This window comes from Aethalodelphis obliquidens, unplaced genomic scaffold (genome assembly GCF_003676395.1).
Source record: "Aethalodelphis obliquidens isolate GAN/ISIS:26980383/991018 unplaced genomic scaffold, ASM367639v1 scaffold11, whole genome shotgun sequence".
In the NCBI taxonomy this organism is placed as follows: domain Eukaryota; kingdom Metazoa; phylum Chordata; class Mammalia; order Artiodactyla; family Delphinidae; genus Aethalodelphis; species Aethalodelphis obliquidens.
The window spans coordinates 37,364-63,125 of record NW_020837955.1 but is presented as its reverse complement, the minus strand read 5'-3'; the positions used below and the strand labels follow the sequence as shown (position 1 = coordinate 63,125).

Here is a 25,762-nt window from a genome sequence, read left to right as displayed (position 1 = left end):
AAATGGGTTCCTTAAAAGTTTTTAACTTAGGTGAAGGTTTGTCTTTGAGTATGAAGTCTTAAGGCTATATCCCTAGAGAGAGCTATCACAAAGGTCTTTGTCTTCTCTTTTTTGCTGTTACCACTGTTCACCTTTTGCATTTTTAGAAAAGTTTATCAGTAAATTTAAATTTAAAGCGAGCTAAGGGCATTTGTTTTTCAGAACAAACAACATAATTTTGAAAGATGTTTACTTAGAAAACTCAGGATTTAATTTTAGAGCAAAAGCATCTGTATGTGCATTTTTGATTTCCCAAACCTGAAGGAAATAAACCTAACCTTGTTTCTGTTAGGAAAGAAGACAAAAACCATCCTAATTTGAAATAGAAGTTGATCATTGATATTTTATATTTTTCAACCACTTTGCAAAAGACAGAAGAGGTGGTTATTTTCATAATTAAGAGATCAGAGTAGGCGTTATTATTGTTATTATTATTAATAATAATAATAAACAGGGAAAATGAGGCTTGTCCACCACAGGGCAAAAAGCAAAAGAACAGGACTATTCCCGGCTGTCTTTATTCCCAGTCAGGCCAGTAGACCACGTGTCTTTTAAACCCCACATAAATAGAGTCATATATCTTTGGTTTCTCTACTCCCTTACAAAGTTAAGTCTGATGACACCAATACCAACCTGTGTATGGTATTGAAGGATTTTAAACTCGTCTTATTTGGTTTTCTAAGCTATTCTATGGGGTAAGCAATATAAGAATTATTGACAATCCTAATTTTTAGACATTGAGATGAAGTCCAATGAGATTTGGTTACTTTAGGATTCACTTTGGGTTCCTCGTGACTCTTAATCTCAGTGTGGTGCTCTTTTTGCCATGCCACACTGTCTTTGTAAATGAATTTTTTAATATGTCAATTATATAATACTTAGTCCAGATTAAGTATTTCTGGACTCCTTATTTTAACCTCAGTGTTCTTCCTGTTTCGGTCCTTAATTATGTTTATGCAGCAAGTACTTACTCAACTGCTTCTATATTTTTGCATTACAAGATGCTAATGTAGGCACACATGTTAATAATATATAATCCCTGCCCTTGAGAAGCTGTCAGTCTAGTGAAGGAGTCAGATTATTGAGGTATAATTGACATACAACAAACCATATATATTTAAAGTGTGCAGTTAGGTAAGTTTTGACATATGGCTATGCTCCTGAAGCCATCTTTTTGCCTATGTTTTAATTGGGTTGTTTGTTTTTTTATTCTTGAGTTTGGAAGTGCTTTATATATTTTAGGTAAGTCTTTTATCAGACATATGAAGTATGTCTTTTCATTATCTTAACAATGACTTGAAAAACAGAACTTTCTAATTTTGAAGTCTAATTTATTAATTTGGGTTTTTGTTTTTTTTGGTTCTTTCTGGTTTGATTACTGTAGCTTTATAATAATTCTTGAAATCAGGCAGCGTGAGTCCTCTAACTTTGTTCTTCTTCAGGTTGTTTGTTGAATTTTAGAATGAGTTTGTCAATATCTACAAAAAAGGTTGCTGAATTTTAATTAAGATTGTTCTGAATCTATAGATCAATTTGGGAAGATGACTTTTAAAAAAATTTTATTGAAGTATAGTTGATTTACAATGTTGTATTTCTTCTGTATGGCAAAGTGACTCAATTATACACACACACACACACACACACACACACACACACACACATATTTTCATATTCTTTTCCATTATAGTTTGTCAGAGGATATTGAATATATTTCCCTGTGCTATACAATAGGACCTTGTTGTTTATCCATCCTACATATAATAGTTTGCCTCTGCTAATCCCAAACTCCCATTCCTTCCCTCTCCTACCCTCCCTTCCCCTTGACAACTACAGTCTGTTCTCCATAGAGTCTGTTTCTTGTTTTGTAGTCTGTAGTTTTGTAGATTTGTGTCATACTTTAGATTCCACATATACGTGATATCATATGGTATTTGTCTTTCTCTGACTTACTTCACTTAGTATGATAATCTCTAGGTCCATCCATGTTGCTGCAAATGGCATTTTATTCTTTTTGATGGCTGACTATATATATATATATATATATAGTATATATATATTATATATATATGGACTATATATACATACCACATCTTCTTTATCCATTCATCTGTCAATGGACATTTTGGTTGTTTTCATGTCTTGGCTATTGTAAATAGTGCTGCTATGAACATAGGGGTGCATACATCGTTTTGAATTATAGTTTTGTCTGGGTATATGCCCAGGAATGGGATTGCTAGATCATCTGGCAACTCTATTTTTATTTTTTTGAGGAACTTCCATATTGTTCTCCATAGTGGCTGCACCAATTTACATTCCCACCAACAGTGTTAGAGGGTTCCCTTTTTTCCACACCCTCTGCAGCATTTGTTATTTGTAGACATTTTAATGATGGCCATTCTGACCATTGTGAGGTGGTACCTCATTGTAGTTTTGATTTGCATTTCTCTTATAATTAGCAATGTGGAGCATCTTTTCGTGTGCCTATTGGCCATCTGTATGTGGGAAAACTTGACTTCTTAACAATATTTAGTCTTTGACACATGAATGAGATATCTTTATGTTTATTTAGGTCTTATTTAATTTCTCTCAGTCATATTACATACTTTTTATTGTATACTTCTTTTACATTTTCTCAGACTTACCTCTAAGTATTTCATATTTTTTGTTATTGTAAATGTAGTTTTAAAATTTCAGTTTTTGACTGCTCGTTGATACTGTGTAGAAATATAATTGATTTGCAGATTGCAATTTAATATGTTAATTGTTCTGCTGATGCTGTATGCAGAGTACTGCAGAGCACAAAGAAGGAACAACCAACTCTACTTACAGTATCAAGGAAGCCTGACAGAAACAACATTAATTTTGTAGTTATTTTCTTGATTTGTAGCAGGCTGTCTTACCCCAAATACTAGGTGAATTTATAGTAATTAAACTGTAAATTATTTAAAATTTTGAAAAATTATTTTTAAGAAACAGTGTGCTCAGTAATAGACTAGAAACTCTAGTATTGAGTTTAAATCTTTTAAGTTTTTATTATGGAATATTTTAATCATTTATAAAAATAGAATAGTATTTTTTATAGCTTTAATATTTACTTATATTGTATATCTATGTTTATATTTGTATATGTATGAAAATTTTCAGATCTACAGAGAGTTGTAAGAATAATACAAGGAATTTCCATATAATTTTCACCCAGATTCACCAGTTTACATTTCTGCCCCATCTGCTACATCATTCTTTCTCTATTTTCTTTTCCTGAGCTAGGAGTATATTGGAGACATTCTGCCCTTTTACCCCAAATATTTTATTGTATATTTCCTAAGAACTAGGACATTCTCTTACATTAGCACAGCATAGTTAATCAAAATTAGGAAATTTGGGCTTCCCCGGTGGCACAGTGGTTGAGAGTCTGCCTGCCGATGCAGGGAACACGGGTTCGTGCCCTGGTCTGGGAAGATTCCACATGCCGCGGCGCGGCAGGGCCCGTGAGCCATGGCCGCTGAGCCTGCGCGTCCAGAGCCTGTGCTTCGCAACAGGAGAGGCCACAACAGTGAGAGGCCTGCATACCACAAATAAATACATAAATAAATAAATGGGAAATTTAGCATTGATAAAATACTATTAGCTAATCCCTAGTCAATATTCTATCAATTATCCTAATTATATCTTTTGTAGCTTTTCCCCCCACCCAGTCTACAGTCCAATCCAGGATCAGACCTTGAATAGACTTGTCATGTATCCTTTAAACTGGGACAGTTTCTCAAACTTGTGTTTGTTCACCTTGATATTTTTAAAACATTGAAGCCAGTTACTTAGTAGAATCTCTCTTTGGGGGGGGGGGTTGCCCAGTGTTTTTTTCATAACTAGATTCAGTTTATTCATTGTGGTAGGAATCCCACTGAAGTGTATCTTTTGAAGAGAAAAGTAGTACCGTAAAATTCACATATAACTTATATGCGTATATAACTTCAGTCAGCCCTTTGAATACACATTTCCTTCATCTGTGGGGACCACCTCTGTGGATTCAACCAACTGCAGATTGTCTAGTACTGTAGTATTTACTATTGAAAAAAATCTACAGTGTAAGGGAACCCGTGCGGTTCAAACCCATTTGTTTGAGAGTCAACTGTACTAAAAATATCATTAATCTTAGTTCTCAATGTTGTCTTGTTTCTATTTTTTTTTTAATATGTGAAAAGTATAATCTTGCTCAAGTTTTCAGCTTTTAATTTTACTGTTTTGTTGATTCTTATCAGGTCAAGTAATTATTGAGTTGACCATAGGAGTTGGAATGAGCTTATTTACTTAGTTAAATAGACACCATCCCTTTTGATATATTCAGGTCCAGTGAACTAGAAATCTATGTTATATGCCAAGCTTGGTACATCTTCTCATCAGATGAATGTTAATAATGCTTTTTTCCCTCCCTGTCTTCTCAGGCATAATATCCTAGTTTTACAAAGTTCTTTGAGGTACCTTGCCTGTTGATAGGCAAATCCTAAATTTAATTTTATTGATACTTTTCTTAGGGAATGTTTTTATGTAAAATTTATTTTTTCAACAACACAAATAAAAAACCATCTGATCACTGACATTCAAGACAGTGGACTTTTTTTTTTTTTTTTTTTTGCGGTACGCGGGCCTCTCACTGTTGTGGCCTCTCCCGTTGCGGAGCACAGGCTCCGGACGCGCAGGCTCAGCGGCCATGGCTCACAGGCCCAGCCTCTCCGCGGCATGTGGGATCTTCCCGACCAGGGCACGAACCCGTGTCCCCTGCATCGGCAGGCAGACTCTCAACCACTGCGCCACCAGGGAAGCCCGACAGTGGACTTTTATAAAACACAATCTTTATGTACTCCTCATAAAAGAAAAAAATGAGTATGACAGACATTTTGTTTTCTTTGTTGATTGGGACATTCATTCACTGTATGATAATTGCGGTGGCATTTGAAGGCATCATTTTTTTCTTTATGGGAAGTAATAACAAGTCATTAAGACCAGCGGGGTTTTTTATTTGTTTGTTTCTTAACAGAGACCCTTTAGAAGGTGCAGTTCTTAAGAAATTTTTTTCTGGGGGCAGTGGTGGTGGGATGAATTGGGAGATTGGGATTGACATACATACACTAAGATGTATAAAACAGATAACTAATAACCTGCTGTATAAAGTAAATAAAATTCAAAAAGAAAAAAGAAATTTTTTTCTCAAAAATAATAGTGGCAGATTATTTGTTTCAGGTACTGAACAGTACAGTGAATACACAGGCTATGCCGAAACATACCGTTGGGCCCGGAGCCATGAAGACAGGAGTGAAAGGTGAGTTCATTTCTGACGTTAGCATCTCATGACCAAAAGCTAAGGAATGTGGGTTTGACCCTGGTACAGTCTGTCTCCCATCTATTCTTATTTCAGAAATATAATTTTCTTCTTAAATTCAATAGTACAGTTTCGTTAGTAGTTAAAACACTATCACCATCTCCATATACCAAAGGGAACAACAGAGAAAAGCCAAATGTCTAAACCAAGAAGAAGAAAGGCACAGCTCAGCTGCTAATTATAAGCAGCCAGTGGAGATTAACTTCCAAGGTCGAACTAATTAGAGCTTAAAGCCTTTAAACAGCTTATTTAGTTATCCTTACCTTTTCTGTGAGATTAGGTTAAGTGGGGGAAACCTATGCTGGGACAATTTGCCTGATGCCACAAACAGTTGATAGCAGAACCTATGTTGAATTTTGCTGCTGCAGTCTCCTAGTTCTTACTGAAATATATTTTTACACTTTGACATTTTTGCTTTCCCAGTAAGTTGGTTTACCAGAGGTAAATTTTTACAGAAAATGTGTGTGGCCTATGTATGTGTGTTTCAATGCAAAAGAGCCATTGTGGCAGAAAGAATCAGCTATTGCCCATGTAGCCATACAGCCTTATCTTTGTAATATCTCAAGCCCAGTCCCTAGTCTCTTTCCCTTTGTTTTGGTTAAAATATGTGGTTGCAACAATTTATCTATGTGAATGTTTAATTCCTGATAATTATTTACAGACTAACATGAAGGTTTCTGTGGGTATTCTTCAGTGTGAAAAGTTGACTGCCATATCAGTATATGCATGTTTATAAAGAGATGAAATATTTGGAATTTGGAATTTCACATTTCCAGAATCACCATCTCAGCCAGTTTTTCCTGTCTCCTTGGGCAAATTGTTATCGTCTGCTTTGATTTCTTTGCCTTTTTAAAAATAGTTTTGCCCAGTCAGCAACTGAGCACAGTAGGTAGAATTTTGTACTGAATTATTACACATTTTTTTTACAAAACTTGACTTCTTGGGATTCGTTCTTGGACAATAAATGGTGATGTTACAAACTCAATACTTAGAGCAGTTCTTTCAGAACAAAGGAGGAATGAGCTCTTGTTGAGATACAAACGCCATGTCTTTAGTATTGAAGGGAAACAAAGAACTAAATTCCTTTCGTTTGCCCCCAAAATCTTTTAACCTCGAAGACTCATTGTTAATCATGTGTCTGTTTATAATACGTACTATTTTTTCATTTTACTGTTTAATGCCTGGCAGTCCACAATATGTATCTCTTGGAATTTAAAATTAAAATGGTGTTTTTCTACCCTCCTGATTTGCTGAGATATATACCCACTGGTTTGTTTGTAATGTATTAACCCTGCCAAAGTCTCAGAAACCTGACCCTCGTGAGGGTTTTATTTTATGAGTGCCTTTCCCCATTCCTCATTTTCCCCCATCTGTCCTGCCCCAGGGACGACTGGCAGCGGCGCGGCACTGAAATCGTCGCCATCGACGCCCTTCACTTCAGACGCTACCTCGACCAGTTTGTGCCTGAGAAAATCAGACGCGAGCTTAACAAGGCCAGTAACCTTATTTCTTAGTTCATCTGGCAGCTGTCATCTATTTACTGCCATTTTATTAATGCTGAAATTAATGTTTTCTGGTAATTCTTGCAGTGTCAGTACGTCTGCCCACAGCTCTCCTGATTTAATGTGTCTGTCAGCTTGTACAGGATGTACTTTCCATTTCGTAATTGTTTGATTACTGATGCCAGATAGACTGTTGCTTGATATTAGGCCCCACACATGCATTTATCTCATCAAGTACATTTAGTTGCTTTGGAACATTATCATTGTAAAACCATATAGAAATGAATGAACCCTGAAAGTTTTTATCAGACCTGCCCAATGACATTTTTCTCTACAAGGTGTGCTTATCAGGATTAAAACAGATAAACCATGAAAGTCAAGTCATTATTGTTCTAGTATAGGTAAGACTGACATGTATATTATTTATTTGGTAATTTGACATATTTATGATGGAATCTGTGGTTTTCTGTGCTTAGTTTTGTCTCCTATAGCCATTTTCTTTTTTTTTTTCGTTGTGTTACAGAAATAGAAAAATGAGCCAGACCTATTGTTAGTTTAAATTTTTACTACTGTTAACCATAGTAAATAAACTGTCATAGTGTTCTAAGTCTATTCTCTAGATAGATAGGGCCTTACCAAAACAGTTGATGTCTTCTTTAGTTCCTCTCACAGCCAAGAAGACTGACCCAGTTCTGAAAACCATTGTTTAACTTCCATGAGTAGGATTTGGTCATGAAGTTCATTATTAAGATAATGAGGTTGTGGTTTTGCATGACTACCCATGTGCCAATCCCTACACAGACTTCTGGGAATGACAGACTAGGTGTACCATTGCAGGCAGACTGGGACTGCCCTTGGATTGGCATGTGTGGTGTTCAGTATATCATCTTCACATCTTTTCCCTGCGTCTTACCACAGGAATGGGCTCTCTGTGGTGCTTTGCTTATCCCAGCTCAACCGCCTTGCCTCTCATATTGTTAGTAAAATAACTAAATAATCCAGAAAGACTTTAGTACACTTAAAACTTAGTAGATATTTCAAATATAATTACATTTATTATCATATTCTGATGTACTCAAGAATCTAATTTACTGTTAAACATGTTTTTTTAATATATAATTTATTAGGTTATAATGTTTGAAGTTCTCGAAGGAATCTCATAAAAGTTTGAAGAGTAAATGCACTATTTTCCAAAGTTCAACTTACACACAGATTCCGTTTTTCTTTTAAGTAATTTCTCATTAAAACTATCCAAAAACACTATTCTTTGATATATCAACAGATATAATTTCTCTTTCACCTGATATTACTGAGGAATATCTTTTATTATATTAGGTACCTTTTAATTGTGAGCTTGCTTTCGCTGTTCTAAACTCTTGCCTTAAAGCAGTTGTCTCCAAGCACATGATGTTTTTATTACACAGCATATCAAGTAGAATAAGAAGATTTATATTTAGCTTTTCATCAGATGTGTATGTGAATTTGTCACATGGTCATTGATACTAGAAGACATTTATATAAGCAGTAGGTATGGGTCCCCCCCGGCCCGCCCACAATTCATATGTTGAAGCCCTTACCCCAGTAGGTCAGAATGTATAGAGATGTGATTAAGTTAAAATGATGCCAGGGAGTGCCCTAATCCAATCTAACGAGTATTCTAATAAGAAGAGGAGATTAGGGCATACAAAAAAAATCAGGGGTGCATACCCACAGAATAAAGATCATGTGAGGGCACAGCATGAAAGTGACCATCTGCAAGCCAAGGAGAGAGGTCTCAAATGAAATCAAACATGCTGACACCTTGATCTTGAACTTCTAGTCTCCAAAACTGTGAGAAAATTAATGTCTATTATTTAAGTCACTCAGTCCATGGTATTTTGTTATGGCAGAGAAAAATATGAAAAGTTGGGAGAGAAGCATATGAAAAGTAAATGTATTTAACCATTATCGTACATTAACACACATTTAAAGGCTCCCTTTTTTTAAACATTTTAAAATATTTATTTATTTATTTTTGGCTGCGTTGGGTCTTTGTTGCTGCACGTGGGCTATCTCTAGTTGCAGCAAGCAGGGGCTACTCTTTGTTGCGGTGCGTGGGCTTCTCATTGCAGTGGCTTCTCTTGTTGCAGAGCATGGGCTTTAGGCGCATGGGCTTCAGTAATTGTGGCTTGCAGGCTCTAGAGCACAGGCTCAGTAGTTGTGGCGCACGAGCTTAGTTGCTCTGCAGCATGTGGGATCTTCCCGGACCATGTCGCCTGCATTGGCAGGCAGATTCTTAACCACTGTGCCACTAGGGAAGTCTTTTTTTTCATGATAACATTTATATTCCCACGAATACTTTTCTGGAGGAGCTAGATCATTCACTTTTAGAAATCATCTATAAATATGATCTTTTTAAAAGATAACACTGGACATAAGTAAATCTTCTCTTTTTAAATTGCCCACGGCTAACTGATACTCTCTACATTTACTTGGATAGCACTAACCTTCAGTTTCCCATCCTTAAAGACACAGAAATTTTAAAGATGTGAAGCCTTGGTATATGTGAATAGGTTAAGTTAGTTGTAAGTATTACCAACACTGAAAAACATTTATTTGTACAATGGTAGAGTCCTTATGAGACATTTTTTTTTTTTTTTTTTTTTTTTTGCGGTACGCGGGCCTCTCCCTGCTGTGGCCTCTCCCATTGCGGAGCACAGGCTCCAGACATGCAGGCCCAGCGGCCATGGCTCACGGGCCCAGCCGCTCCGCGGCACGTGGGATCCTCCCGGACCGGGGCACAAACCCGCATCCCCTGCATCGGCAGGCCGACTCTCAACCACTGCGCCACCAGGGAAGCCCCGAGACATACTTTATAGAAAAAGACTGAGTCTTTAAATAACCTGGCAATAGAAGTTTTATTTCATTCAAGTCAGATTTTTTTGTTATCACCAAATTTGGAAGGGGACTGTTCTTAAATCAGAGCTTGATTAACACAACTGATCAATACTTGCTGCTGATATTTCTAAGAAGCTCAACATTTGATCATTTATAATCTTTTATTGAAGTCTGTGTTACTTTTCAGGAATATTAGTTCAAAATGTATCATTTTTAATGAGTTTTCCCTTAAGTTTCTCAATGTATAGAATCAGGATAACCATAGAGAAACCTAATCTAGTCTTTGATTTCACATATGAGAAATCTAAGGTCTACATGGTGTTTTCATTTTATATTGCATCTTTAAAAAATTTTTATTTATTTATAGTTTTTTTTTTTAACTTATCTTTGGCTGCGTTGGGTCTTCATTGCTGCGTGCGGGCTTTTCTGTAGTTGTGGCGAGCGGGGGCTACTCTTTGTTGCAGTGCACGGGCTTCAGTAGTTGTGGTTTGTGGGCTCTAGAGCACAGGCTCACTAGTTGTGGTGTGTGGGCTTAGTTGGTCTGCGGCATGTGGGGTCTTCCTGGACCAGGGTTCAAACCCGTGTCCCCCTGAATTAGCAGGCGGATTCTTAACCACTGTGCCACCAGGGAGGTCCCTATATTGCATCTTAAAAAGGCAAAATCAATTTACTAATGTTACAATTATTTTAAAGATAAAAAATCATCTATAATTTTACCTTTCAAATAATTGTTTTCATTTTTGTAGGTCTTTCCACATGAATACTAATTTTCATATAAATGTGTGCAAAAGTTACCTACAATATTGTATTTATGTATTTAATTTATCCATAAATTGTATTTTTCATACTTTCTAATGATCTTCATGATGTTTTTTTAAATAAATTTGATGTTTTTTAATCTATCTATCTACCTATTTTTGGCTGCACCACATGGCATGAGGGATCTTAGTTCCCTGACCAGGGATTGAACCAGTGCCCCTTGCAGGAGAAGCACAGAGTCTTAACCATTGGACTGGCAGGGAAATCCCCATAATAATATGTGTAATGGCCACAAAATTGGTTGGATTGATATACTAGGACTTAGCCACTGTTTTTGAACTAATAGGTGGTCCCAAGTTTTTCTCTATTATCTGTAATGTAGTAAACATCTTTGTATAGTTGTTATTAAATAAAAGAAATTTACAAAAGAAGAAATTTATAAAATTACTGTTACTGAATCTTAAGTATAATTTTAAGACTCTTAATTAATATTATTTTATTCTCTTCCAAAAGATTAAGGAACTTTTTATGTTCTGTTTGTTTTTAAGAAATCACAGTGTTCTAAAACATCAGAAAATCATTTTCAATACCAACTATGTATTAGTTTAAGTTAGACGAGTACGGTAGATTGATTTCATATAAACAACTCTTTTTTTTTAAATTAATTTATTTTATTTTTGGCTGCGTTGCGTCTTTGTTGCTGCCCGCAGGCTTTCTGTAGTTGCAGAGAGCAGGGGCTACTCTTCATTGCAGTACGTGGGCTTCTTATTGTGGTGGTTTCTCTTGTTGTGGAGCATGGGCTGTAGGCACGCGGGCTTTAGTTGTTTTGGCACGTGTCTCAGTAGTTGTAGCTCGCAGACTCTAGAGCACAGGCTCAGTAGTTGTTGTGCACGGGCTTAGTTGCTCCGCGGCATGTGGGATCTTCCCAGACCAGGGCTCGAACCCGTGTCCCCTGCATTGGCAGGCAGATTCTTAACCACTGCGCCACCAGGGAAGTCATGAACAACTCTTTAGGACAAAAATTGTTAAATTATTAATTTAGCAAACAGTATAATGTATTTACATTATATAATGTCCTCCCTCCCTCCGCCCCCCCCATCCCACGCCACTAGGCCATCATAGAGAAATGGTTGGTTCAAACAGAATAAAAATTTTGTAACAGTAGCCAAGATATGGAAGCAACCCAAGTGCCCTGCCCATCAAGAGACAAATGGATATGTATACAATGAAATATTTCTCAGCCATAAAAAAGAGTGAAATTCTGCCTTTTACAGCAAAGTGGATGGACCTAGAGAATATTATGCTTGGTGAAATAAGTTAGACAGAGAAAGACAAATACTATATATCACTTACATGTGGAATCTAAAAAATAATACAAATGAATGTATATGCAAAACAGAAACAGTCTCACAGATATAGAAAACAAACTAGTGGTTACCAAAGGGGAGAGGGAAGGCGGGGAGGGGCACATTAGGGGTACGGGATTAAGAGATACAAACTACTATGTATAAAATAGATAAGCGTCAAGGATATATTGTATAGCACAGGGAGTTACAGCCATTATCTTGTAATAACTTTTAATTGAGTATATTCTGTAAAAATACTGAATCACTCTGTACACCTGAAACTAATATAATATTGTAAATCAAGTATGCTTGAATAAAAAAAGAATTTTGTATTTAATCATCAGTTATTCTTTATACGTAATTACTGTGTAAGTATTTTATATCATTTAATTTCTATCTGATTACATTTTTAAAGTTTCATTTTATTTTACTTAATCAGAACACCAAATGCAGGTTAATTTCAGTTTTATAGGGTTTTTTTTGTTATGGTCATTTTTCAAGATAGATTTTTTTTTTTAAGTAAAATTGGTTAGATTTTGCTTCTAATAATCTAAATATTTCAAATTCTCTGTTGTTAGGCCTTAGTCTTACTAAGCTACTTTTGCTCATTAAAGAAAAGTTAGCCCAGATATGTAGAGATAGCAGTGTGCAAGAAACTAAAACCATTCTGATGGTATAAAACAGAGATGACACAAACTAGGAGGCTAAGAAATCTTCCTCTTCTTCTAGACATATTTGGAGAATTTGACAGGAAAGCAAGTGGCAAAGTTACGTCTATTCTGACAGAAAGTCTGTTCACCCCCTTGTTGGCATAAAGGCAGAGACTGTATCTTTCAAGAACCTACTCAAAAAAATTGAGCTCTTTGATAGTTTTGACCTAAAAGAGATTTTCAGATGCTCCATGCATCTGATTATACAGGTAATTTGTGAGTTCTAGTGTAAGCTCTGTACCACAGTGTTGAGTAATGGTCTGGTACCAACTTATAATTAATATCTGTCAGGATTTACAGCCTAGGAGGGGGTGGAAGGAATAGCCTTGTTAAATCCACCCAGACAGGTATAAAATACATTTTTATACCCTTGTAGCAGCTTCAGAGAGCAATTTACAGTATTTCTATGTGTGGGTTTCATAGAAGCATCTTTCTTTATCCTTGGTTTTTCTCTGGGAACATTTGTCACACATCATTCTTTCTATTTTATTTACTGTTATACATAAGCTATATTTTAGGGTTTGGTACTTGAGAAAGCCCAGGGGAGACTTGCTTTGCTATTATTTTAAACCTCTTAATATAGTCTGATAGTTTCAGAAAACTAAGAACCCTTTGGAGGCAGAAAGCCCAACTTGTCTGACAGCAAAGAAATGGAAATCAGAAACTCTGGGACCTTAAACTGCAGTCTTCTCATATACAAAATGAGCTGTTCATTTAATTAAAACTTAGCATCCTCAGGATATATTGTACTTTTCTCAGGTTACTAGCAAATTTTAAAATATTCTAGCTTAAAACAGAGCTGTGAAACTAGAGAATCTTGGAGCTGGAAGGGATATTAAAGGTTATCTTGTAACCAGGTATAGGAATCCTTTTTATATATAGTTACTTGCTCATTTTATTTATAGTTGTTTAAGCATTTCAGTGGCAGGAAGCACATTTAAAAGCTAATCACAGTTATTAATCTAAGTCCCAATAATTCAGAGAGAGAGTGGTGAGGAAGCATAATAGTAGTAACTCTTTACCTTAATGAAAAAAATGGTAATCAAAAGTTTTCAAATAAAAGTGTCTTAAATGCCTTTCTGTACTTCAATCCCTTGTGGTTTGTGATTGGGATTCCATTAGTTCTTAAAATATCTGATATTTTCCTTTATATTTGTTTGAATTGGAAAAAGAAACTGAGACCTGTAATGGTTTAAGGGCTTTGATTTGCCCAGCATCAAAGCAAATAAATAATAGAACTGATCATTTCTTACTCTCCTCCTTGTGTAATCCCAGGATTTTCTTTTTCCCCTGTACTTTGGCCCCTAGGAAAAAAAGAGAGAGAGATAACATAAGCTTGATAATGGATACTGATCCTAGTACATCAGTCAGAAATACTGTTAGTGTCTAGTCATTCACGTGCTTTGATATTTCTTTCATCCTGCAGGCTTACTGTGGATTTCTTCGTCCTGGAGTTTCTTCAGAGAATCTTTCTGCAGTGGCCACAGGAAACTGGGGCTGTGGTGCCTTTGGGGGCGATGCTAGATTAAAAGGTGAGTGAATCAGTTGTTATAAGAAGGATAATAGTATTTTGACTAAGGAGAAGAGTTAGTCCTTCAAACCGGATTTCTAACCACAAACCACAAAGATCTAAAAGAAGAGAAAAAGAATATTTGACACCATCCTTTTTTTTCTTATTGTATATGAAGGAATCCGTATTTTTATTTACTTTTTACCTGCAGAGGTCACTTATCTCTGATCTATAAGACACAGTATTTAGTTGAATAAAGAGAGGGAAGAGGCCAAAATTACTATGAAGTTTCAAGCCAAAGCACCCATTCAAGCACGTTCGTTTACAGAAGTGATTTTTTATGGACAGAGCTATTTGATGACTGACTCGTTCATTCACCAAACTTACGGCACATCTGCCACTGCCTAAGCACTGTGGTAGGCTCTGAGAATACAAAGGTGAATAAGATGTAGTCCCTGCTTTGGAATTCACAGTCTAGCATATGAGAGAGAGGCATAGACAAATGCAGCACATAGTAATGAGTGCTTTAATAGAGGTACACAGTGTGTGGGACTATAGCTTGGGAGAGCTGCATGAATGGCACAGATAAGGAGGCATTTGGGTACTCAAGAAGGATAAACATTTCTTGCCCTTTATAGTTTATAGTAGAAAAATCACAAACCTATCAACAAAGCTATTGGTCATTTACCATATTATGACGTTTGCTTTCCTCTCAGGAGTGTCAGTTATAGAGAATAGTATTATATTATTACTTAGCATGGTTACTATTCTTTGTCAGCCCAGCTGGTGACATAAGCTGGGTGTGCTACAGTACAGTCTTGACACTAACTCCCTGAAGTTAGCACAGACCCTCGGGTTAAGGACACCCATCCTCCACAAGACTGCCCCTACTGCAGACTCTAGCTGCAAGTCTGGGGAGGGGGTGTCCCCCTGCCCACCTGCACCTCTTACCAGCTGGCTACCAGTCTTGGGAGTTTTCCACAACCAACCCCTCTAAGGTTTGATAATTCATTAGAATGACTCACAGAACCCAGGAAGGTGCTATTATAATTTTATTACAAAGGATACTCGTAGGGTTTATGTATTTCAGCCTGTTGAGTTGTTGTCACATGGATTTATGTTTTATATGTTTACATTTTTGTGGCATGCTTAGAAAAATCTTCTCTATTCCTTTATTCTAAAGGCTTTCACCCATATTTTCTTCATATTCAAAAACAAAAACCGCATGTTGTCAGTTTTGGTGTTTTGAAGGTCTATAGAAGAAGGAATTTCTGGGTTTTATTTTATGAAATTCTTTATCATCCTGAATTTGTTTGAGGAAACCTGTTTTTCACTCTGGGCTTATTGATCTTATGACAGACACTTTTTTCTGTTTTTCTCTTAAGTAAAATAAATGAGTAGATTCATCTCATCAATCCAGAAACCAGGTCTACCATAAGCCTTGGTCATTTGTGATGGACAATTTGGGAAGCTTTATAAATGTGTTCATTTTGTTTCTTTTCTTCATGGCATAAAAGCCTTTCTCTCAGACTGCGGCTTTGCTTGCTCTGGTGACTATTAAGGGTAGTATAGTATACACAAGATTCTCATTGTGTAATTTTCTCAATTATCGAGATTATTTTTCTGTTGTGAGCATATATTGTTTTGTTGGTTTTTTCCAGCTTTACTGAAATATAATTGACATACAGAACTATATAATTTTAAGGTGTACAACATAATGATTTGACTTACATCATGAAATGAATATCAAGTAGGTTTAGTGAACATCTATCATCTCATACAGATACAACATTAAAGAAGTAGAAAAAAACTGTTTTCCTTGTGATGAGAATTCTCAGGCTTTACTTGCTTAGCAACTTTCATTTATAATGTACAGCAGTGTTAATTATCTTTATCATGTTGTACATTACATTCCTAGTACTTACTTATCTTATAACTGGAGGTTTGTACCTTTTGACTACCTTCATCTAATTCCCTTTCCCCCAACCTCCTGCCTCTGGTAGACAGAAATCTGATATTTTCTTATGAGTTTGTTTATTTGTTTCTGAAGTATAATTGACCTACTTATACTACGTTAGCTCCTGGTATACAACATAGTGATTCTATATTTCTGTATATTTCAAAATGATCTCCATGATAAGTCTAGTTGTCTTCTGTCACCATGCAAAGATCTTATGTAATTACTGACCGTATTCCCTGGACTGTACATTTCATACCCATGACTCATTTATTTTGCAACTGGAAGTTTATACCTCTTCCCCCTCACCTATTTCTCTCCTCCTCCCTACCCCCTCCCTTCTGGAAGCCACCTGTTTGTTCTCTGTATCTATTACTCTGTTTCTGTTTGGTTATGTTTGTTCATTTATTTTGTTTTGTTTTTAGATTGTACCCATAAGTGAAATCATACAGTATTTGTCTTTCTATTCCACTTAGCATAATACCCTCTAGGTCCATCCATGTTGTTGCAAATGGCAAGATTTCATTCTTTTTTATGGCCAAGTAGTATTTCATTGTATATATATACCCCATCTTTATCCACTTATCTATTGATGGGCACTTAGATTGCTTCCATATCTTGCTATTGTAAATAATGCTGCAATGAACATAGGGGTACATATATCTTTCCTAATTAGTGTTTTCATTTTCTTCAGATAAATACCCAGAAGTGGAATTGCTGGATTGTATGGTAGTTCTAGTTTTAACTTTTTGAGGAACCTTCATACTATATTCCATATATATTGCATCAATATATATTCTCATCAGCAGTACACAAGGGTTCCCTTTTCTCCACATCCTCACCAACACTTATTGTTGTCTTTTGATAATAGCCATTCTGAAAGGTGTGAGGTGCAATTTCATTGTGGTTTTGACTTGCATTTCCCTGATGATTAGTGATGTTGAGCATATTTTCATGTGCCTCTTGGCCATCTGTATGTCTTCTTTGGAAAAATGTCTATCTAGGTCCTCTGGCCAGTTTTTAATCTGGTTGTTTGTTTTTTTGGCATTGAGATGTATGAGTTCTTTGTATATTTTGGATATTAACCCCTTTTTGGATATATCATTTGCAAATATCTTGTCCCATTCAGTAGGTGGCCCTTTTCGTTTTGTTGGTTTCCTTCACTGTGCAAAAGCTTGTTTGTTTACTGTAGTCCATTTGTTGATTTTTGCTTCTGTTTTCATTGTCTCAGGAGACATATCCAAAAAATATTGCTAAGACTTATGTCAAAGAGCATACTGACTATGTTTTCTTCTAGAAGTTTCGTGGTTTTAGGTGTTACTTTTTTTTTTTTTTTTGCAGTATGCGGGCCTCTCACCGTTGTGGCCTCTCCCGTTGCGGAGCACAGGCTCCGGACGCGCAGGCTCAGCGGCCATGGCTCATGGGCCCAGCCGCTCCGCGGCATGTGGGATCCTCCCGGACCAGGGCACGAACCCATGTCGCCTGCATCGGTAGGCGGACTCTCAACCACTGCGCCACCAGGGAAGCCCTAGGTGTTACTTTTAATCCATTTTGAATTTATTTTTGTATATGGTATGTGAAAGTGGTCCGGTTTAATTCTTTCGCATGTAGCTGTCCAGTTTTCCCAACATCATTTATTGAAGAGGCTGTCTTTTCCCCATTGTGTATTCTTGCCTCCTTTGTTATAGATTAATTGCCCATACAAATATGGGTTCATTTCTGGGCTCTCTATTCAGTTCCATTGATCTGTGTGTGTGTTTTTGTTCCAGTACCATGCTGTATTGACTACTGTAGCTCTGTAGTAGAGTTTGAAATCAGGGAGTGTGATTTGTCCAGCTTTGTTATTCTTTGCCAAAAATTGCTTTGGCGGGCTTCCCTGGTGGTGCAGTAGTTGAGAGTTCACCTGCCGATGCAGGGGACACGGGTTTGTGTCCCGGTCCGGGAAGATCCCACATGCCGTGGAGCGGCTAGGCCTGTGAGCCATGGCCACTGAGCCTGCGCGTCCGGAGCCTGTGCTCCGCAACGGGAGAGGCCACAACAGTGTGAGGCCCGTGTACAGCAAAAAAAAAAAAAATTGCTTTGGCTATTTAGGGTCTTTTGTGTTTCCATACAAATTTTAGAATTATTTTATTTCTGTGAAAAATGCCATTGATATTTTGAAAGAGATTGCATCAAATCCGTTATTGTTTTTGTAATTTTAAAAAATCTTATTAAAAATGTTCTCAACAACATGGATGACCTTGAAAGAATGATGCTAAGTGAGATAGATACCATATGATCTCACTTATATGTGGAACCTTAAAAAAAAAAAAAAGAGCTCATAGATACACAGAACAGATCAGTGGTTGCCAGAGGTATAGGATGGAGAGTGCACAAAATGTGTGAAAGAGGTCAAAAGGTACAGACTTCCAGTTATAAAATGAATAAATCGTGGGGATGTAATGTGCAGCATGGTGATTATAGTTAATAATACTGTATTGTATATTTGAAAGTTGCTAAAAGAGTAAATCTTGCAAGTTCTCATCACAAAAAATATGTAGCTATGTGTGGTGGTGGATGTTAACTAGATTTATTGTGGTGATCATTTTGCAATATATACAAATATCTAATTATGTTGTACACCTGAAATGAATATAATGCTATATGTCAATTATATTCTGATTGTACAAAAAAAAAGAGTCAGCCGTAGGAACTGTATAAAAACCCCTCTTTTATAAGCCCACTTTCTCATTAGCCACATAGCATATATGAGCAAGGGAGCATTTAAATCCTAGATTAATTTCCAAGAGAAGAGAGCATTAAGAAAGAGATGTTCGCTGATGAACCAACATTAGAGAGGCAGAGCGGGTGCACAGAGAAGAATCAGAAGCTATGGTCCAGTTCAAAGTATTGATAGATTAAATAAAGTTGGTAAACAAAAACCCTTTGAGAGCAGATAAAGACAGGGCCAATATTAACTTCTCTGAACTGGCCATCTTTATCTGTCCCTAGGTCTTAGTAATGTTTCAGGAAGACTCATCTGAACCATCAGATGCTATCCCTACCCTATAAGAAAGAAGGGAGGAAGGACAGTTAAAACAAGCAAACAAAAAACTTCATGGAGGGAGAACATGGGCATATAATAAACCCTTAAACTTACATTTCTTTTATTAGAAATAAGGCTAAATATTTTTTAACATGCTTGTTGCCTAACTGTGCATGAGTTTTTCAGTTTGTAACAATTTAATTTTGAATGGCTTTCATTGTACGTTATGCTAACAACTAGTAAGAGAATATTTTTCATATATTCATTCATTCAACAGACATTGATTAACAGCTTTCTGCCCCAGACAGCCAATGGCCCTATGAGCCAGAGGGTAGGAAAGAAGGGACATAGGGAAGAGGGGCTTGATGCCTGTCCTCCAGCAGCAGCCAGTTACCTCCTGCAGGCTTGTGGAACCAAAGGGGCTCTCTCTGTCCTCCTGCCTGGCCCCTCATCTTTCTGAGGACCCTCTGGAGGCCCGTGGAAAAGAGCTTTTGAGTGAATGTGAATTCTCCTTTCTGGAGCTCATAGCTATTACAAAGTGACACTAACCCCCACCTCCAGTTCACACTTGGCTTTCAAAATTTTATTCTCACCCATTTCTATGGTAGCTACCTCTTTCTCCTGTGTTCTTTCAAGATAATAGTTCATGTGTTTTGTCTCTTCTTGGTAGAGCTTGTTGTACTTTGGTTGCCCTGAAAACTCAGCTCTCTGGTAGACTCAGGAAAAGTTATGATTCTGTAGATTACTTGGCCTTTTCTCATTGTTAGATGGAGTAGAAGCACTGTTTTTTGCTTTTTTTGTTTGTTTTTTGCAGCATTATTTATCCCATCTCAGTAGAGACTGTTGAGTGGGCTCCTGCCCCCTAAGTGTACCACCAGGCACCCATGAGATTTTTAGGAGATAACTTGAAACCATTTCTAAATAGTTTTTAAAGCAAATTATGTTTGTTTCATCTCTTATTTCTAATTTTATTGCATTGTAATCAAAGAGTATAGATAAAATTATCTCTACTTTTTAAGAGTTTTTTGGGCTTTTACTTGTGGCCTAACATAATTGTTGTATATATTATGTTGGCACTTGGAAAGACGTCTCTGAAGGGTATAGAATTTATACTTTGTTAGATTCTATACCTATTAGATCAGACCCTGTATTTTTCTAGTTTTGTTTGCCTGCTTTCCGAAGGAATCAAGTGGTGCTCTAAAGTTCTTTTTGTTGTGTTTTTGTCAATTTCTCATTGCACATCCTCAGTGTTTATTTTTTGTACCTCTCCATACTGTGTTATCTGACTTGTGAAAGATTATGCCATTGCTAGCTTACCATAATTTGAAGCTATCTTGATGCAGTCCTGTGCATTTTCTTTTCTATCCCCATTCCCTACCTTCACTACCTAATAGTGACTTGCAAATAAAATAAGCTTAATGAATTTCTATTTGACAAATAGAAATTTCAGCTCCACCGCTTTCTGGCTTTGTGACCTTAGACAGGTTAATTAATCTTTTGGTGCCTTTATTTCCTGATTTTCAAAATGGAAATAATACTAACGTTTATTCAGTTTTTGTAAGGATTAAGTGAGTTAATCCTTGTGAATCTTGAGTTTATCCTTTAAAAAAAGCTGCTAGAACGTTCAGCATGCTACAGTATAGAGCTCAGTGTTAGCAGTTGTTACTAATGTTACATGCTAATGGCCTCAGACCATACCTGTGGTATAAAGTATCCATGGTTTTACTCATTTTTTGTTTGGTTCATTTGTTACAAGAGGACACTGTGAATTGTTTTTTGACATTATTCATATTTATTTGAAGAATTTTCACAGCTTAACATTGATGCCAAAAAGAAAATTAAAACCAAGCTCCCTGCAGGTTAATTTAAGTGATTATTTTGGCACCTAGTTGTGCTTGAAGTTAGAATTTGATGGTTTTATATCATACTTGGAGTCAGTCCATACACCCTATTAGATTTGTGATTTATTCTCATCTAAATTGTGATAACAGGAGAGTTCACTTAAATTGCGAGACATAATTGTCTAGATGTGCAAAGATCTTGGGGATGTAGTGAGGCCTGAAGACAGTTCTGTTTAAAATGATCTTTTGTTAGTGATTACTGATGTATTTAAGGTCAAGATTAATTTAAAGTTCTGAAAATTTCCTTTGTGTATTTATAGTCTAATATCCAATGCAAGGAGAAAAGTTATAACAGATTATGGAATTATACTCTGAAAGAGTCTTTAGGGATCATCTGATTCAACTTTTTCATTGCACAGATGGCAAAAATGCAGGCAGGAGAGTTAAGTGACTTGGCCAAAGTCATAGAGCTTAGATAGCTAGCAGAAGGGCAAGGCCTGAGTTCAGGTCTTCAGTCTCCAGTCCCAGCTTTTGTTACCATGTGTACCCAAACAGAAATGGATGTGAAATCAAGAATGTAATATGAACTGGTTCTCTTATTAGGATCCAGGCTCTTTTTTGGTAGATCTGTCAAGCTTAGCTCCAGGAGCCTATCCACAGGGACAAAGTGGCCTGTGAAGCATTTAAAACTTAAACTCTATAGGGAGATACATTTTAAATGTTTTTATTAATATTTTATTTCATAAATGGCAAATGACCAGTGATCTAGTATTTCTGTATGTAAGGACGAAGTAGGACTAAAAGGACTTTTCTTTGGGTCTCTCTCTCCTCTCTGTCTCTTAAATAGGAAATACTTAAAGCCAAATTTCATTCAAACCAAAAGATAAAAAAATGATACCTCTGGTAGAAGATGACGATTCATTGGTTTCCCTTTTTATATGTAGTTTAGGTTAATTAGGAACCTTTTAAAATTGAGTGCACTGAAGCTTTAATGTATGTACAAGTTGGTTGAGTGGTTTTAATTAAAACGTATCTCTATTTTGAGATAATTACTTTCAACACTCCAAGATTAATGAGGCCTAGTCATGGTACCTCACATGTTGGGGATACTCAATAAATATTAGTTTGGAAATTAGGAAATACTTTGGTATTTTAGAATATCACATGTATTCTAATGTCTTACATTGTTTCCCAAATTTGGAGATACTCAGCTATATCAAATTTACTAGTTCATCTTAAAAATATTTTTCCTTCCTACATAATTTTTAAACTTTTTATTTGAAAATAACTTCAAATTTACAAAAAGTTACAAAAAGTTAAACAACTCTGTGTATGTTTATGTACATATATGCTTGTGTATTATATACAATTTTTTTCTGAATGATTTGAGCTTAAGTTACATACATTATACCCCCTTTGCTAAATACTTAAGTGTGTTTTTCCTATTCTCTTATATAAACACATTACAGTTATAAATTCATAAATGTACACTGATATAGTATTTTAATCTTCTCATCCCTGTTGCAGTTTTATCAGGTGCCCTAATCAAACCCGTTGTAGCCATTTTGCCCTCCAATACAGGGTCCAGGGTCAGGTATTGCATTTAGTTAATGTCTGAGCCTCCTTTTGAATCTGGGTATTTCCACAGCCTTTCTTTGTCTTTCTTTTATGACATTGACATGTTTGAAAAATACAACATTCCTTGAGTTTATCTGCTGTTCCCTCATAATTAGGGTTATAGTATGCATTCTTGATCAGAGCAATACCTATAGGTGATAGTGTCTGGAGGCACTTAGTAGTCATCTGACCCCATTAGTGATGTTAATTTTGGTCACCCAGTCAAGGTGTTATCTGATTTTTCCACCTCTGTTGCAGAGTTTTTTTCCTCTCTTGTAGTTAATTAAGTAGTCTGTAGGAAGACACTTTGAGACAAAATTTCCCTTAGGTTTAGCATCCTTTATTGATCTTTGCCTGATTCAGTCTTTACCATGATGGTTGCAAAAAGAGGATTATCTCGTTCTAGCACTCCCTCCCGACTTACCCAGTTAGTCTTTGGCTTTCTCCTGTGAGTAAAAGCCCTTCTTTCTTTCTATTTATTATATATTATCATTGTGAACTCAGGAATTTATATTTTTTCAGTGATTTGTAAGTTATTACTGTACATAATATTTTGATGCTTAGCTTGTCCAGATTTGGCTAGTAGGAGCTCCTTCAAACTGGCTCTTATATTCTTGTGACAAACATCCATCAGTTTTCCTGTTTTTGAGCACTTCTTCACTTTCTGGTATAATAAAACATTCTGGGTTCATCTTGTACCTGTCCTGTCCTAACCATGGAATCAGGTGTTCCCTGAGGAATACAGCTCTGTTAGGTGGCATGGTATTAGATACCAAGATCTGGGCACTAGATGTGCTCATTGCTACTAAGATGTCTTCTTTTTGGCCCTTTCAGCAGACAAAACTAAGAAATGCACATACATACACACACACACTCACTCTCTCTCTCTCTCTCTCACTCACACACACACAAATGTACATATTTTAGAAGTCATGAGTACATACCAGTGCCTTCCATTTCAATCTATCAATCACCACAGAGTTCTTTTTTGTCTTTTCCCATTCCGTGTTGTATTCCCTCTTCCATACTGAGAACTACAGCTGCCAGCAACATCAACAAATTAACTCATTTGTTCAGTCCTGAAATATATTTTAAAATAGTTTCAGAATTGCTTCACCTGTACTACTGTGGTAAGCAAGTCTAGTAAAAAGAGTCCAGGAATTGTTTGCAATTCTTTCCTCTTTGCCCAAGACTGAAGGCATATTAGTCAAATATTGTGTTCATAAGTTACTTGGATTAGTTCTTACTTTCATCCTTTCATTTTTCCTTTCCCTGTAGTGCTATTCTTTTGAAATAAAATTAGGCTCATTTGTTTTACTTTGCTTTCAGCTACAGGTTCCTCCCCATCCCCATTCTTATTGTTTTAATTTTGTTTTGAATATGTAGAATATTAACATGCTCTCAAAAAATCAAAACTATATTTATCCTCCATAGTGTTTTAGTTTGATTCCCACCTCCCATTGTATGAAGGAAAAGATTTGTTACTAGCAAAAGGGCATTTATTGTACCTTTGTTCATTTTTGTTATTTAAAGTAAATTTTGTCGGGCTTCCCTGGCGCAGTGGTTAAGAATCTGCCTGCCAATGCAGGGGACACGGATTGGAACCTGGGTCCAGGAAGATCCCACATGCCATGGAGCAACTAAGCCCGTGCAACACAACTACTGAGCCTGTGCGCCTAGAGCCCGTGCTCTGCAACAAGAGAAGCCACCACAGTGAGAAGCCTGCACATAGCAACAAAGAGTAGCCCCCACTCTCTGCATCTAGAGAAAAGCCCATGCGTAGCGACGAAGACCCAGTGCAACCCAATGCAGCCCAAAATACATAAAATAAATTTATTTTTAAAAATAATTAAAAAAATAAATTTTGTCTATTGAGATTAAGATTATAAAGGAATTTAACTTTTGGAAATATACTCCAGGCTGAGTGATTTGTAACTCTGATTTGTGGGGACAGTGGTTCTCAATGATTTTCCTTTTCCAGTACACCAGAGTTAACTGTCCAATGTTTTCAGTAACATTCACTCCATGCTGTAGTGATTGGGTGGAGGTGGGAGTGCAGGAGGGATAAGGATGTCTTCTCTAACCCATTTTTGAGAATGCTTGCTTGCTGTAGGGTTAATGAGAACAGTAGAACCTCCCAAGTATATTGCTCATGGGAAATCACAGAGACTCCTTTGACAGAAAAAAAACAATGACTATGTATAAGATAACATAATTAAATCAAGCAAGCAAACACAAAAATTTTAGTTCCAGATTAGTGTAAGTGAAAAAAAAAATACCACTTCAGTGCCTTAACTGTGCTGCCTCAGATGCACCTTCCTTTGTTTTCCCACAAAGATGCTTACTTACTTGGGAATTCTGTGGCTTGATGATATTCTCAGCAGCATGTCTGTTAAGTCACAAAACTAGATGATTTATATTCATCCTGTATTTGCCATTGCTAATAACGTGTATATTAGGTTTATAAATCTTTAATCCAGGATAAAGCTATGACACCAGCTATAATATTTACCTGGTTGAAAGAACAGAAGGTATCTTGAAGTGTCATAATATAGTTGTGTTTCTTCTCTTTGCTACAGCCTTAATACAGATACTGGCAGCTGCTGTAGCTGAGCGAGATGTGGTTTATTTCACCTTTGGGGACTCAGAATTGATGAGAGACATTTACAGCATGCACACGTTCCTTACTGAAAGGAAACTGACTGTTGGTAAGTAGGGGATAGTCTTGACACTTGGTATCTAGATGGATTGTACACCATCCAGGAGGAGCACTTGCTAAATCTGGATAGATCATAGTGGATAAGAAAAAATGGAAGTGTGACTTTGATGGGGCGACAAGGTCTTAGAGGGGCAACACTTGCAGAATCTTTTTCTGGCAAACTTTCCTCCTCAATCTTGAATGAGTATGTCAGCTTATTAATTTAAGGCCGAGAAGTTGGAGTTAGTGTCCACTTTTTACTTTTTTGTGTATAGAAAACTGAAAGAGGGAAGGTATTGGCGGGTAAGTTAAAACCTAAGCGGCCTCACTCTGAGTCATGTTTATCAGACATGCCAGCATCCTCCATCTACTGTTTCAGCTGGACCTGAAAGGCCTTGCTATATGGGAGCTAAATGTAAAATTAGAGTTGCCACGAACTCCCAAAACAATGCATGGATGATGCACCATGTATAGCCTGCTGTAATTATGAACTAATAAGTAGTT

The 25,762-nt window shown here is 36.6% G+C and overlaps 1 protein-coding gene across 5 annotated transcripts in view; it reads left to right on the top strand.

The window, feature by feature from the left end:
• PARG (poly(ADP-ribose) glycohydrolase) overlaps window positions 1-25,762 on the top strand; it is a 113,568-nt gene that overhangs the window by 86,556 nt on the left and 1,250 nt on the right. For all 5 annotated transcript variants that reach the window (XM_027111809.1, XM_027111811.1, XM_027111806.1 and 2 more), the window contains 4 exons: window positions 5,278-5,356; window positions 6,801-6,909; window positions 14,037-14,142; window positions 25,140-25,268. In XM_027111809.1, the coding sequence (XP_026967610.1) occupies window positions 5,278-5,356; window positions 6,801-6,909; window positions 14,037-14,142; window positions 25,140-25,268 (423 nt within the window). The remainder of the gene's footprint in view (window positions 1-5,277; window positions 5,357-6,800; window positions 6,910-14,036; window positions 14,143-25,139; window positions 25,269-25,762) is intronic.